This window comes from Microtus pennsylvanicus, chromosome 8 (assembly GCF_037038515.1).
Source record: "Microtus pennsylvanicus isolate mMicPen1 chromosome 8, mMicPen1.hap1, whole genome shotgun sequence".
NCBI lineage: Eukaryota > Metazoa > Chordata > Mammalia > Rodentia > Cricetidae > Microtus > Microtus pennsylvanicus.
In genome coordinates, this window is record NC_134586.1 from 25,694,085 (window position 1) to 25,706,159 (window position 12,075).

Genomic DNA, 12,075 nt, shown 5'->3' on the forward strand with positions numbered 1-12,075 from the left:
GGGTGCGATTATATACAATGGATCCGCTCAGTCTAAGGGCATGTGCCCCGACAGGCACCTGAAGTTGCGGAACTACTGTCATTAGCAAGATGTAGAGCATTTCCATAGCCCCAGGTGACCCGCGCTTCCTTCTGTGGCCGTCCTTTCTCTTCCATGTGTCTGTCCTGTCCCCATCTCTGCCTTTTCTAGACTGGCTTTAATTTACTGGCACACATGGGAAACCCATGCACATTGGGGCAGGTGGGTTGGTTCCTCTTTCCAGAGTGTGTATCCCATGGTATAGATATCTTACTGTTTGCTTGTTCCTTTAGCAGATACATGAGCATTTAAACAGTTCTTTTTATTCCCCCCACGATGAATATTTGCTGCTATGAATAGTTTTGTGTCCCTGTGTGTTTTGATCTCAGGTAAATACAATTGCAGGGCCATTTGCCAGGAGTATGTTTACCAAATGCCAGACGACCATTTTGCCTTCCCACTGGAAATGTGAGAGACCCAGGAACTTTCCGGCCATGTCAACACTCGACACTGTGGTCAGGAATGAAGGACCCACTTACACGGCCTTCCCTGTCACCGTGAGCCTATTTGCTGTTGTACTTGTTCCCCTTAAGAGCCCTCAAATGCCCAGATGTCGCTGCTGGCCTGTGAAACTGTTGAGAACATGGAGACCTTGAAAGATAAATGAGTGACTCATGGGAAGGACATGGAGACTGGGATCCCTGTGTGGGAACTCATAGTGCCGTGAAGCTGTCCCACAAGCCAGCCTGGGATAGGACGGTGACAAGATCGCACGCCTGGAAGAAAGGATTCATCTGGGCTCTGTGGACAGACGGACTACACTCAGAGACCCTGACCTTTCACACAGACAGGCTGTGACAGTCTGTCCTAAAATAGCCTTGATGCCGGCGCCACCCTAGAAACCCACAGTCCTTCCTCCTGTCTCTAGGGTTCTTTCACAGCCTCTAGAACACAGTTCCTCCTGGTGGGCACAGTTCTCAGGAAGGGTGAGAAGAGATGGAGGGAGGGAGAGAGGAAGAACCCGTGTCCTACAGATTAGGGAACAAGGCACAGGCCCTAGGACAATGTCAGGATAAGTGTCAGACCTGAGCGGAAGAGATTGCAGGAGGCGGTGGTTGCCCACTTACATGCTCATCACGGCTTCCTTCCCAGCCACAACCAGACTGGAGTTTCAGCCTTTGTCAATGTACTGGGAGCCAGCCTTGTGCTAACCACTGCTCTCAGTTTTCCAAAGGACTTATAAAAGACAGCCAGGGCCACAATCCCCGAACCAGACCGTTCAGTTACCATTGTACCTTGGCTGCAGTCAGCTTGCAATTGGAGTATCTCCTTTTCCTGCCGTGCTGACCAAATACTGGTGGAAACTGCTTAGGAAAGAAAATGCTTATTCTGACGTAGGGTTTCAGTGGGGGCAGGGGCAGGTCCATCATTCCGATATAGGATGTGGGAGAGTGTGGGAGAGTTCCTTGTATGGCAGCCAGACCAGGAAGCAAAGGGCTCTGGTTAGGACCGGAACTGAGCAGAATCTCCACAGACCTGCCTGAAGCGACTTCCCTGCACCTGCTGGACTCCATGTCTAAAGGGTCTTCAGACATCCAAAACAATGGCCCCCAGCTGGCAACCGTGATAAAACACATGGTCCTGGGTGGAGGTGTTTTGCGTTCACACTGTAATGAGTGTGGACAAGTCACTTGCCTCCTTTCTCTTCTGTACCCAAGGCTGACAATGCACCCCATGAAGAGCTGCCGTAAGGAGGCAACCGTGTGTGAACTTGATACACCACTGTCAGGTCACCAACACAAGGCACCTCACTTTCCTCTTCTACTGAGTGACGAAGTTGTGCTAGATTTTGTAAAAACGAATAATAGTCTTGTCAAATGTTCATGAGCACACACAATAAACAATATCAAGTGACAACACACAATTACTATTTCCTTCCCATTTAATGAGGATTTGTCTATCATCTGTCACTTACTTATCTGCCAGCTACCATCTGTCGTGATCACCCAAACCTTACTCTTTGTCTGCACCTTCCTGGTTTTTCCACTGATGTCCCTTTTGTGGTCCAGAGCCTGGGCTCCTAACACATCACAGGTCATTACTGCGTCTCCTCAGTGGCCTCCGGCTGTGTCAGATTCCATTGCCTGTGGTTTTTATGGTCTCTGAAGTTTGGGGGAGCATTAGGAGAGTATCCTTAATTTAGAACTTCAGTTGTTTTCTGTATTCCTCATGATCACACTGGGGCTCTGAGTTCCAGAGAAGGAAGACCACCGGAAGAGCCTTTCCCATCACAGATCCCTTTCCAGCTTTCTGAGGATGAGCTCTTTGGTTCCCTCTTTAATGGAAACCAAGGCCTGCCCAGATCAGGGGACAGGGAGCATGACCTTGGGGAGGGGAGTGGATCAGAACCTGCGACTCAGTGTGAACTAAAACCTCAAGGGAAGACCAAGAAGGGAGCTTTGGGTGCAGCTGGGGAGACCTCAGGGCAGAAAGTGGATGGAGGGGCAGCAAGAGAAGGACTGGAAGCTTCAGTCACTGATGAATGTCATAGTAGAAAGCTCAAAAAGACAGACTGCCAGCCAGGAGAGCAGAAGGACTCGCAGACATCAGGTGTGGATCACCTGTGCAGTGCAGCTAGAAAACTGAGGATCTGGGTGACCCTCAGGGCCTAGTCTTCCATGACTAGGCAGTGAAGCAGCTCTCATCCTGCCTCAGAAATAGAGTCAGTACCCAGTCACTCTGTGTCAGCTGGTAACTGTGGCTTGCTGGGTTCTCATTCCTGAAATATCATCACCTGGCTGGGCTACAGGCTGCTTGTCTGGCTATGTGCTTGATGGTTTTTCCAGAAACTCTAAGCCTGCTGTGGTCATAGGTGTAGCAAAAATAATCAAAACCCAGAGACAGATATTGGGGTTCAAGCTAAACATCAGGAAAGCAAAACAATCAAGCCACAAGGCTGGGCAACTGCAGAGTGAACGCTGAGCCTCTGTCTCCTCTCATTTTGTAGTCCCCTTTAGTCCTGGGATTAAAGGCATGTGACTCCCTAGTACTGGGATTAAAGGTGTGAGCCACCACCACATGAATCTGTTTCTGCACTGATCTCATGTAGCCGAGGGTGGCCTTGAACTCACAGAGATCCATTTGCCTCTGTCTCCCAAATCCTGAGTTTAAAGATATGTGGCACCACTGCCTGGCTTCTAAAGGCTTAGCTTTACCCTCCAATCTTTAGGCAAACTTTATTTATTAAAACATAAATAAAACATAACTATATTTTTCCTTTTTGTCTAAAATAAAAAGGTTATAACTAATATAAGAAAAACTATATACAATAAGTACAGTAACTACATACAATATATATAGGCAATAAGTATATCTATTAGTACAACAATGTCTACTCCATTTGCATTTGACAAATTCAGAGAAAATATTCCATTAATCTATCCTATCTTGGTGAGTTCAAAGATTTGTACCTAATTTGCTTTCTATAGCAACTTTCATTACCATCCAAAACTATCTTTTGATATCTCTCAACCTCATATATTTTACATTTCTTTAGTGAATTTCTTTTCTGAGTCTCATAAACAAGGAAAATTATAACTATGGCCATCTAGTCTTCAACTACCTCAGAGACCCGAGAAGGAAATAATATTAAATGAGTAAGCAGGAAGTGCAAGCAAGAGACTTCCAAAAATGTGAGAAATGACAGAAACAGCTGACTGCATGGACAGTCACCCAAGGTTCCTCTGCAATGTTGGGGCTTCCATCTTTAGCTTAAAGGCCTAGAATATTTGAAAGACTTTTCTGTGAAGCCGGATATTCTGAAGGACTGTTCCCACTTTGTCTTGACAATGTTTGGCAGTTACTCTCTTTTGTTTCCTGCTTGCCCAATTAGGACAACACACTGTCAGTAGTTGAGGCAAGGGCATTTTCTTGCCCAGTGGCTTACTTCTGCCACAAAGAACGTAAACTCCATGTGGAGTTTCTTTGATACCCATTATCTTCTCTGAAGTAGATTGGTGCTACCAGGAGCAGACATGTCTCATTGTCATAAAAAAAAGAAAAAAGAACCAATGTTATTAAAACATCTTAAATTCCATATTCTGTAGGTCTCTGATGTGTTTGAAGATGACCTATTTAAAATATATCTCTATTTGACCTTGAAAACATACCTAATGTGGCTACAAGTTTGATTGTAATAGGTGACTAATTAACTAACCTACATTTCCTTATTATTCTAACCAGTTGGTAATAATAACTTTCAAGGACTAGAAATTTGCATTACATTGTTAAATGAGTTGTATAGTAGAAATGCATGTACAGTATGTTCTAACAAAATTAATCTCAAATTTGTATCAATATACAAAATTTGTATACAGTATACAAAAATCCAAACCAATGTAAAACATTAAAAACTATTAGTTGCTTTTTAAAAAGTAGATTCAATAATCTGCCTTTTTATCTTATTCTACCTATGTTCCTCTTTTCTCTTTTCAAAACAAAAACCTTGAATCTAGTTTTCTTTGTTTAGCCTTTTTTTTCTGACCATTACCAATAACATCTTGTAAACAATGCCCCAAACAATGACAAATATCCATAACCCACTGAATGAGCAAAAACCACCCACCCCACCTCTTGGGAATGTCGGCATTGTATTTTTAAATTTACTTCCTGCTGTCTGAGGGCAATCGTATCTTTAAGTGATCTTGAAAGGAAAAACCTGGGTTAATTATCAAATTCTCAGAGAGGTAGCTGTACTAATTTTTGTCCAGTCTGCATAATTGGAAAGTGCAGGGTTTGTCTCAAATCCTGGCTAGAGTAGTCTGTTAGGCTGGATCATCTCAGCTAGTCATTTTGAAATTGTTCTGATCTTTAGGTGGTGTTTTTCAACTTAGTGGTGTTATCATAGTCCTGAATGAATCATCATTGTGGGCCCCCAGAGAAACCCTCGGGCTGATGAGGGAGGGGGACTTGACCGGGGGAGGGGGAGGGAAATGCGAGGCTGTGGCAGGGAGGAGGCAGAAATCTTTAATAAATAAAAGTCATTTGCAACTGAATTGTTTCAAACTTTTGAGTTATGAATAAAGCCACTAAACTTAAAAAAAAAGGAAAAAGAAAGGAGAGAGAGAGAGAGAAAGGTTAATACTGCATATCTCTATCCATTTTTCTGAAGCAGGTCCTCTGATGGAACCTTGACTGGATGGCCAGTGCGTTGCCAGGGATACTCCTATTTTTGTGCCCCCGCTGCTGGACTTACAGTTTTTTGTTTTGGTTTGGTTTGGTTTTTCAAGACAAGATTTCTCCATTCAATGGTCCTAGATCTCCAGGAACTCACTCTATAGATCCAGCTGCTGGCCTCAAACTCAAAGACATCCACCTGCCTCTGCCTTGCAAGTGCTGGGGTTAAAAGTGTGTGCTATTACTGCCCAGCTGAGGGTTACAACTATTAGGAATGCTGGGAAGGCAACTGAACACAAGTCCTCGTGTTTGGGTGGGGAATCACCTCACTACTGAGCCACCATCCCAGCCCCCTTAATTTTATTTGTTGACCTTTTTTATTCATTTCTTTGTCCATATTAGATACTGAATCCATGGTCTGGTATACGCTAAGCCTTCATTCTCTTGTTGATCTATGCCCTCAATCCTCAACCTTTTACAAGGTCATATTTGTTGAATTCTTAATCTTTAATCCTAAATTATAATTAAGAATTGACAATCTTTTAAATTAGACAATTCAATGTAAAAACTATATGTGATTCCTGAAATGGCATCAGTATTTGTGTTGGTTTCTAATACTCTCTATTCCCATCCAAGCATATATTTGCTATAATGAATTTGCAGTAATAGATAGCCTAAGCACAAATTTATATTTGACTTTCCTGGTTACTGCTACACGAAGCATTGTTTTTCCCCTTCTACTTCTGACCTCTTTTTTCCCCCAGCTTCATCTACTGCAGTAATCAAAGTTAACAGCTTAATTTGCACTCTTAAACCAGGAAGTGCACACATGTCGAATTCGAATTCACATTTGGGGGATGTCCTGGTTTATAGTCTAGTGCTGTGATAAACACCACGAGCAAAAGCAACTTCAGAAAGAAAGGGCTTGTCTGGCTTACACTTCCACATCATAGTCCATCACCGAGAGAAGTCAGAACAGGAACTCAGAAAGGAACCCGGAGGTAGGGCCTGATGCAGAGACCACAGGGGAGCCAGGGAACACTGCCCTAGCTTGCTTCTTATAGCTTGCTCAATTCGCTCCTTTATACAACCCAGGAGCGGCACTGCACACAGTAACCTGGGTCCTCCCTCATCCATGATTAATCAGGAAAATGCCCCCACAGACTTCCCTAGAGGCCAATCAAATGTAAGCATGTTCTCAGTTGAGGCTTCCTCTTCCCACATGACCCTGGCTGTGTAAAGTTGACAAAAAACTGCCGGGCTCAGGGAGGAGGTGGCTGCTCCTTACTAAGTCGGGATTGTGCTCTATACTTTCCCTTGTGCCGGATGTTCTCATTTAGCCGTGAGTGTGGACCTCCATCTACCAAGAGATAAGTGCTGATTCTTTTGGACAGGCATGTAATTACAAGGTATGGATGAAGGTCTCACTGTCTTATCCATCCCTTGCTGCCTGGGGACTCCTGTTATTTCTAGCTATTCTTTCTTCCCCAAAAGCAGTACTCCCTTAAACATTTGGAACAAATGCATCGCTGCAAGTATAAAATCCCAGAAGTTGTATTTCTGGATAGGAAGGTATATCCTTTTTATTCACCAAAGCAGCTATAAGAATTTATACCTACTCAGGCAGAACTGAGAGCCACCCACCCCCATTTTCCACAGCCTCAATAACTCCAGCAGTTAGGCATCTTCTTAGTGTTTGCTCATCTGATGGATGAGCTATGGTACCTCCGTGCTACCTTAATTTGCATTTTCCTGCCTAGAAGTTATGTGAAACATCTCGTTATATATCTATTGGCTCTTTATATTTTCTCTTCTATCCATGATTATTTCCACATTTTTCTCTCTTGGGGTTGTCTTTTCAATGAGGATATATTGAAGCTCAGTGTAAGAAGAATACCAATTGACAGAATAGCTGAGAAAAGCAACTTGAGGTGCAAGCAGTTTATCTTGGCTCACAGTTTTAAAGTTCACAGTCCAACATGGCAGGGAAGACATGGTGGCTGGAGCAGCTTAGACCATGGTGGTGGGAACCACTGGTCTGTGGTAGTGTAAATTTCCAGTGTGGCTTTATTCATATGCTTGAAGCTCAGGAAAAAGAGACGGGACCAGAGAGAGCTCCTAGGTACCCAGCTCTATCAGCCATGTCTCCTATCCTAAAGGTTCAACAACTGCCCCCCCCCTCCAAAGAGCATAACCAGTTAGACCAAGAGTTCAAACACAGGAGCCCATGGGGAACATTAGACTCAAACTTCCATGCCTTCTGCTGTACGTGGTAAGATACACCTCCCCAGTCTATTGCCTTTGACTTATAGTAGCATTGTTTTATAGCAATAGGGTCTCACCACATAGCACCAGCCAGCTTGGAACATGTTATGTAGCCCAGGTTGACCTCAAACAGATCCTTCTGCCTCAGCCTCCTATAAACCGCAGTGCCAGGATATCTTTTTCTTAACGGCATCCCTATTCTCTGTTTTGCTCAAAAACATTCCCCAGGTTATAAGTTAATTTTGTTTCCTCCTCATTCTTTTCTTACCTAAACATATACCCTCTCTGTAATTGTCTACTTAATATAGGCCCCAGCATTACTTTCTTTTATGGCTATAGCTGAACTTTGTATGCTATATAAATCTCTGGTCTCAGGATTCAGGAACTACCCTCCTCCAACCCCCGAGACAGGTTCTCTGTAACTTTAGAGCCTGTCCTGGAACTAGCTCTTATAGACCAGGCTGGCCTTGAACTCACCTGCCTCTGCCTCCCAAATGCTGAAATTAAAGGAGCGTGCCACCACTACCCGGCTGACTCAGGAACTCTTAAGAGGTGCTTGGAAGGCAGATTTCAACACTGGGCCTGGGAGGTCTGCGAAGTGGGACAGAATTTTGCCTCCCCAATGACATAACTGTTCCCCCTTTGTTGTTCTACAAAATGTGCTTTAAGGGAAGCTCTGGTTTGGACGATGTACTCTGGGCGTAAAGGAAGTCCAAAAGCCTCTTTTAGGTGACCCAGGATCCTTCTAGGCCTGGCATTCTCTGATGTAAGAAGGGAATGTTGACAACAGGGCTGGGTAACTTCACCCTACAGTCAATGTAGTCTTAGTTCGAGCTTGGTGCACATCGGGTATCAGAATCACAGTGTGGTAGCAGGGAAGGGACCTTGGCAGCCTGGAGTTTAGAATGAGCCCTGGTGTTAGAACTTCTGCCAGACCATGTGACTAAGAGTCCCTGGGGTGCAGGGTCTAGGCACTGATATATATTAAAACAGGCAGCTAGGGCTTAGAGCTGCTTCTCCAGTTCAACCCCGTCAGTAAAGTGAAAGTTGTCTCAATAGAGCAAATAGAAAGATGAAGGCCCACAACGGTGAAACATGAATACAGCTGGCCGTCCAGAGTTCCAGCTAGAACCTAGACTTCCACTTCCTCTTCTCCGTCAGACATCTCGGTTACATCCCTGAACCTCCAGGAGGTGACCGGAATGACTGCCTGAATGCCGGGAGGCTTTGTGCATGGTGGGCTTTGTATGGAGGCTGAGTCCTCAAGTCACAGGTGTCTAGACCTTGTTCTGCCTCGCAGAACTTGTAAGGAACGGGGTCATAAAGAACTAACTCGGATAAAAGGCATCTCCATGAACGGTGACTCACAGGTAGGAGCTTCCTGCAGGGACGCTCACTGCAGCACAAGAGCGGGGAAACCAGGGAGGCTGTGCTCTGGGCCAGCGTTTCAATTGTCCCACGAACAATCGAGAAAGCCTGGATGGACAAAAATGTGTTTGGCACACTCCTCCAGAGCAGTGTGTGGCCACCTGGGCGTGGCACTGGGGGTTGCAGGCAGGGAGAGGGCAGCCAGATTTGGGGGAAGATGCTGAGGGGTCCTCAGAGTTGGCTCAGCCTGCCTTACCTTCTGACCTCCTCCCCTCTCTGCCCGCAGGAATGAGACCGTGCTGCACCAATTCTGCTGCCCTGCCGCTGACACCGAGCAAAAGCCTGCCTGCTCCGACCTGGCTTCCCAAAGGTGCGAACTGGACCTTCCTCCCTCCCCTGCCAATCTCCTTCCTCTCTGAGCCCAGCATCTAGCGCTAGCTGCTTTGGCCTCTTGCTAGTCTTGTGTGGTCTGTTTGCTTTTCTCTGCCTCCCCATCCTCCCGTCCTTCTTCCCTTCCTCTGGCCCTACGTGAGTGATTCCTGCTTTTCAAGGTCATCATACCCCATTGCTCTAATCCCAGCCATGTTCTGAGCATCTTGTATAAATTATGGATTTGGCAAAGAAGAGAGATGAATTTGACTCTACATTTATGTGTATTCCTTGCGACAGGGTGGCTGGGCTCAGCAGATGCTCAACGGGTGCACACTGCCTGGCCTTCCTGTGGCAGATTCGGTTTTTCTCCCGGTCTTTCTCCTTCCAAAAAGGGGCCAAGGATACTGGCTTTAATTTTAAGGATTTCTCAGCCCTCACTGAGCTGGCTGACAACCCAGAGAACAAGGGCAGTGGTGACACAGTGGGGCTTGGTGTCACTGCCCTGTGCTGTCCTCATTCTGTCTAAGCCAATCACAGTCCCTCATGCCTTCCATGGCCTCGTGGTCCTTGTGGTCGCCATGCTTTCACCACGCCCCCCCCCCCCCCGTTTTCTGGCTCCCTCCCGCCTTGTGCTTTTTTAGTGGCCTTTCTCCTCACCCATCACTCTCGCCTCCCTCCACCTCTGCTCTTCTCTCCGTCTCTGCCGATTTCTCTGCTCGCATTTCTCTTCCCTTCACAACATTTGTGTTCTGGCCCCGTCTCCAGTCTCCAGACGTAGGAAGTACCTGAGATCTTTGACACCCCAGCTTGCGGGCTCCTCATCCATTTAGTAAGGGTGGGTTCGCCTAGAAAGGAGCACTTACATGTAACGTCACTGATCTCTGAGTTGCTCAGTGAGGCAGAGCTGGCAGGTGACCCTCCCTGTTGCGAGTGAGTGGACAGTGAGGTCAGATGAGTCACGGACAGTCATAGAACAAAGACCCACACCTGGGCTTGAACTTGGGGTCTTGAACTCCCAATACTTACCATTTTCACATTTGAGATTCTATGATTCTATGCTTGTGTCCCCTTTCTTTCGTTGGGAAACAATGAGGAATATAAAAAGGTATGCACGCCGGGCGGTGGTGGCGCACTCCTGTAATCCCAGCACTTGGGAGGCAGAGACAGGCGGATCTCTGTGAGTTCGAGGCCAGCCTGGTCTACCAAGGGAGTTCCAGGACAGGCTCCAAAGCTACAGAGAAACCCTGTCTCGAAAAACCAAAAAATAAAAAAAAATAAAAAGGTATGCACATGCACACATGCACGTGCTCACGCACACACACGCACATACACGCACACACACATGCACATACACACACACGCACACACACACGCACACACACACGCACACACACATGCACACACGCGCACACACGCACATACACGCACATGCACACACGCGCGCACACACACGCACACACACGCAATGCGCACACACACACACGCACACACACGTACACACGCACACACACGTACACACACATACGCACACACACATGTGCACACACACACACGTACACACACGCACACACACACGCACGCACACACGCACGCACGCGCACACACACACACAGAAAGACATTGCTACTCAAGAGGAGGCCACTGGGAAAACGGCAAGATTCTGAAGCAGAGACAAGGAGAGGTGAGGCCCACAGAGAGCTATGTAGTCAGGGTCCTTAAATCCAAGGCTTAGGAAGAGGAGGGGTTCCCTGAAGCTAGCCAGGCTGGAGTAGGGGAGACAAGGGGAAGGGCCAAGTATACCCGGGTTTGCATGTCTCTGCCACATTTGGGGCCAAGTCCAGGGGTATAAGACCCACAGGGCTCACGTGGATCCATGAGAACCCTTTGCCCCATCCAGTAGAGCTTAGGATAACACCAAAGAGAAAACAGAGTAGAGTTCGGGGGGCACACGGGTGGCATGAGACAGAGGGCTCTGACTCCTTCCTGTGGACTGTCCCTGTTGGGTCAGCAGAGGAGGGTGCGTCCCACCCCAGCAGTCATCCGGGTTTTCCGTGAACACTGTGCTGGTACTGTCTAAGGACAGGGCTTCCTTGGTGAGGGTGAACAGGGACACTGAGGCCCAGGTGTGGCAGACTCTTCCCTGCCTCCCTTCTACCCTCATGCTCTTCCGTGTTCTGCTACATGGCTCCCCTGGGGCACCGTGTCCAGCAGCAGCAGGAGGGGGTTCAATACCCCTGCAAAAACTGAAGGTTGTTTTCAAGGCTTGGAGTAGATACTAGGAAAACCCATCTCTTAGTTTCTAGAAAGTTTGCTGGGTCTTTTCTGGAAGCTCAGGCAATAGACTCAGAGACTGGAAGTCCCAGAGGAAGAAGGTGGGAGGCTCTCAGGAAAGTCTCAGGGGTGCTCTCAGGTCCCGTCCTTTCTGCATAGACCAGCAGTCATCCCGGGTCAGTGGACTATCTCCCGATTTCAGCTCTACCCCTGTCTGTCTGGTTCGTAGTTTCCTATAGTCTGCTTTATCTATTGATCTGATAAGATAACAGCTTCTTGGATCCTTTGGGAGGACTGTTCAACAATTAATGTGTCAATTTATCTGCTGTTGCTGGTTTCTGGAGACACTCCAAACTACAAGTTTTCTCCGTTAGACTCCCAGCATTTGTTCCTGACCCTGTCACTGACCCCTGCATAGCCTTTATCCCTGTTCCAGGACCAGGCAACACACCTCTCAGACAACATACTGAACTTCCTGAGAAGGCTGTGTGAATATCAAAGGCCAGGCAGAGAGTCTAGCACAAGGGGAGCTGGCTAGAGCCTCTGGGCTACCCCTAAAATCCATAGCCAGATTGGTTTCCTACCAGCTCTGTCGTCTCCAGAGGA

The 12,075-nt window shown here is 46.8% G+C and overlaps 1 protein-coding gene across 8 annotated transcripts in view; it reads left to right on the top strand.

Moving 5' to 3' along the window:
• Iqsec3 (IQ motif and Sec7 domain ArfGEF 3) overlaps positions 1 to 12,075 on the top strand; it is a 102,300-nt gene that overhangs the window by 22,599 nt on the left and 67,626 nt on the right. For all 8 annotated transcript variants that reach the window (XR_012911582.1, XR_012911583.1, XR_012911584.1 and 5 more), the window contains exon 2: positions 9,113 to 9,196. Coding sequence is in view for 3 of the 8 variants with exons in the window: in XM_075982874.1 (XP_075838989.1) it covers positions 9,113 to 9,196 (84 nt within the window). In the remaining 5 variants the exon portion in view is untranslated. The remainder of the gene's footprint in view (positions 1 to 9,112; positions 9,197 to 12,075) is intronic.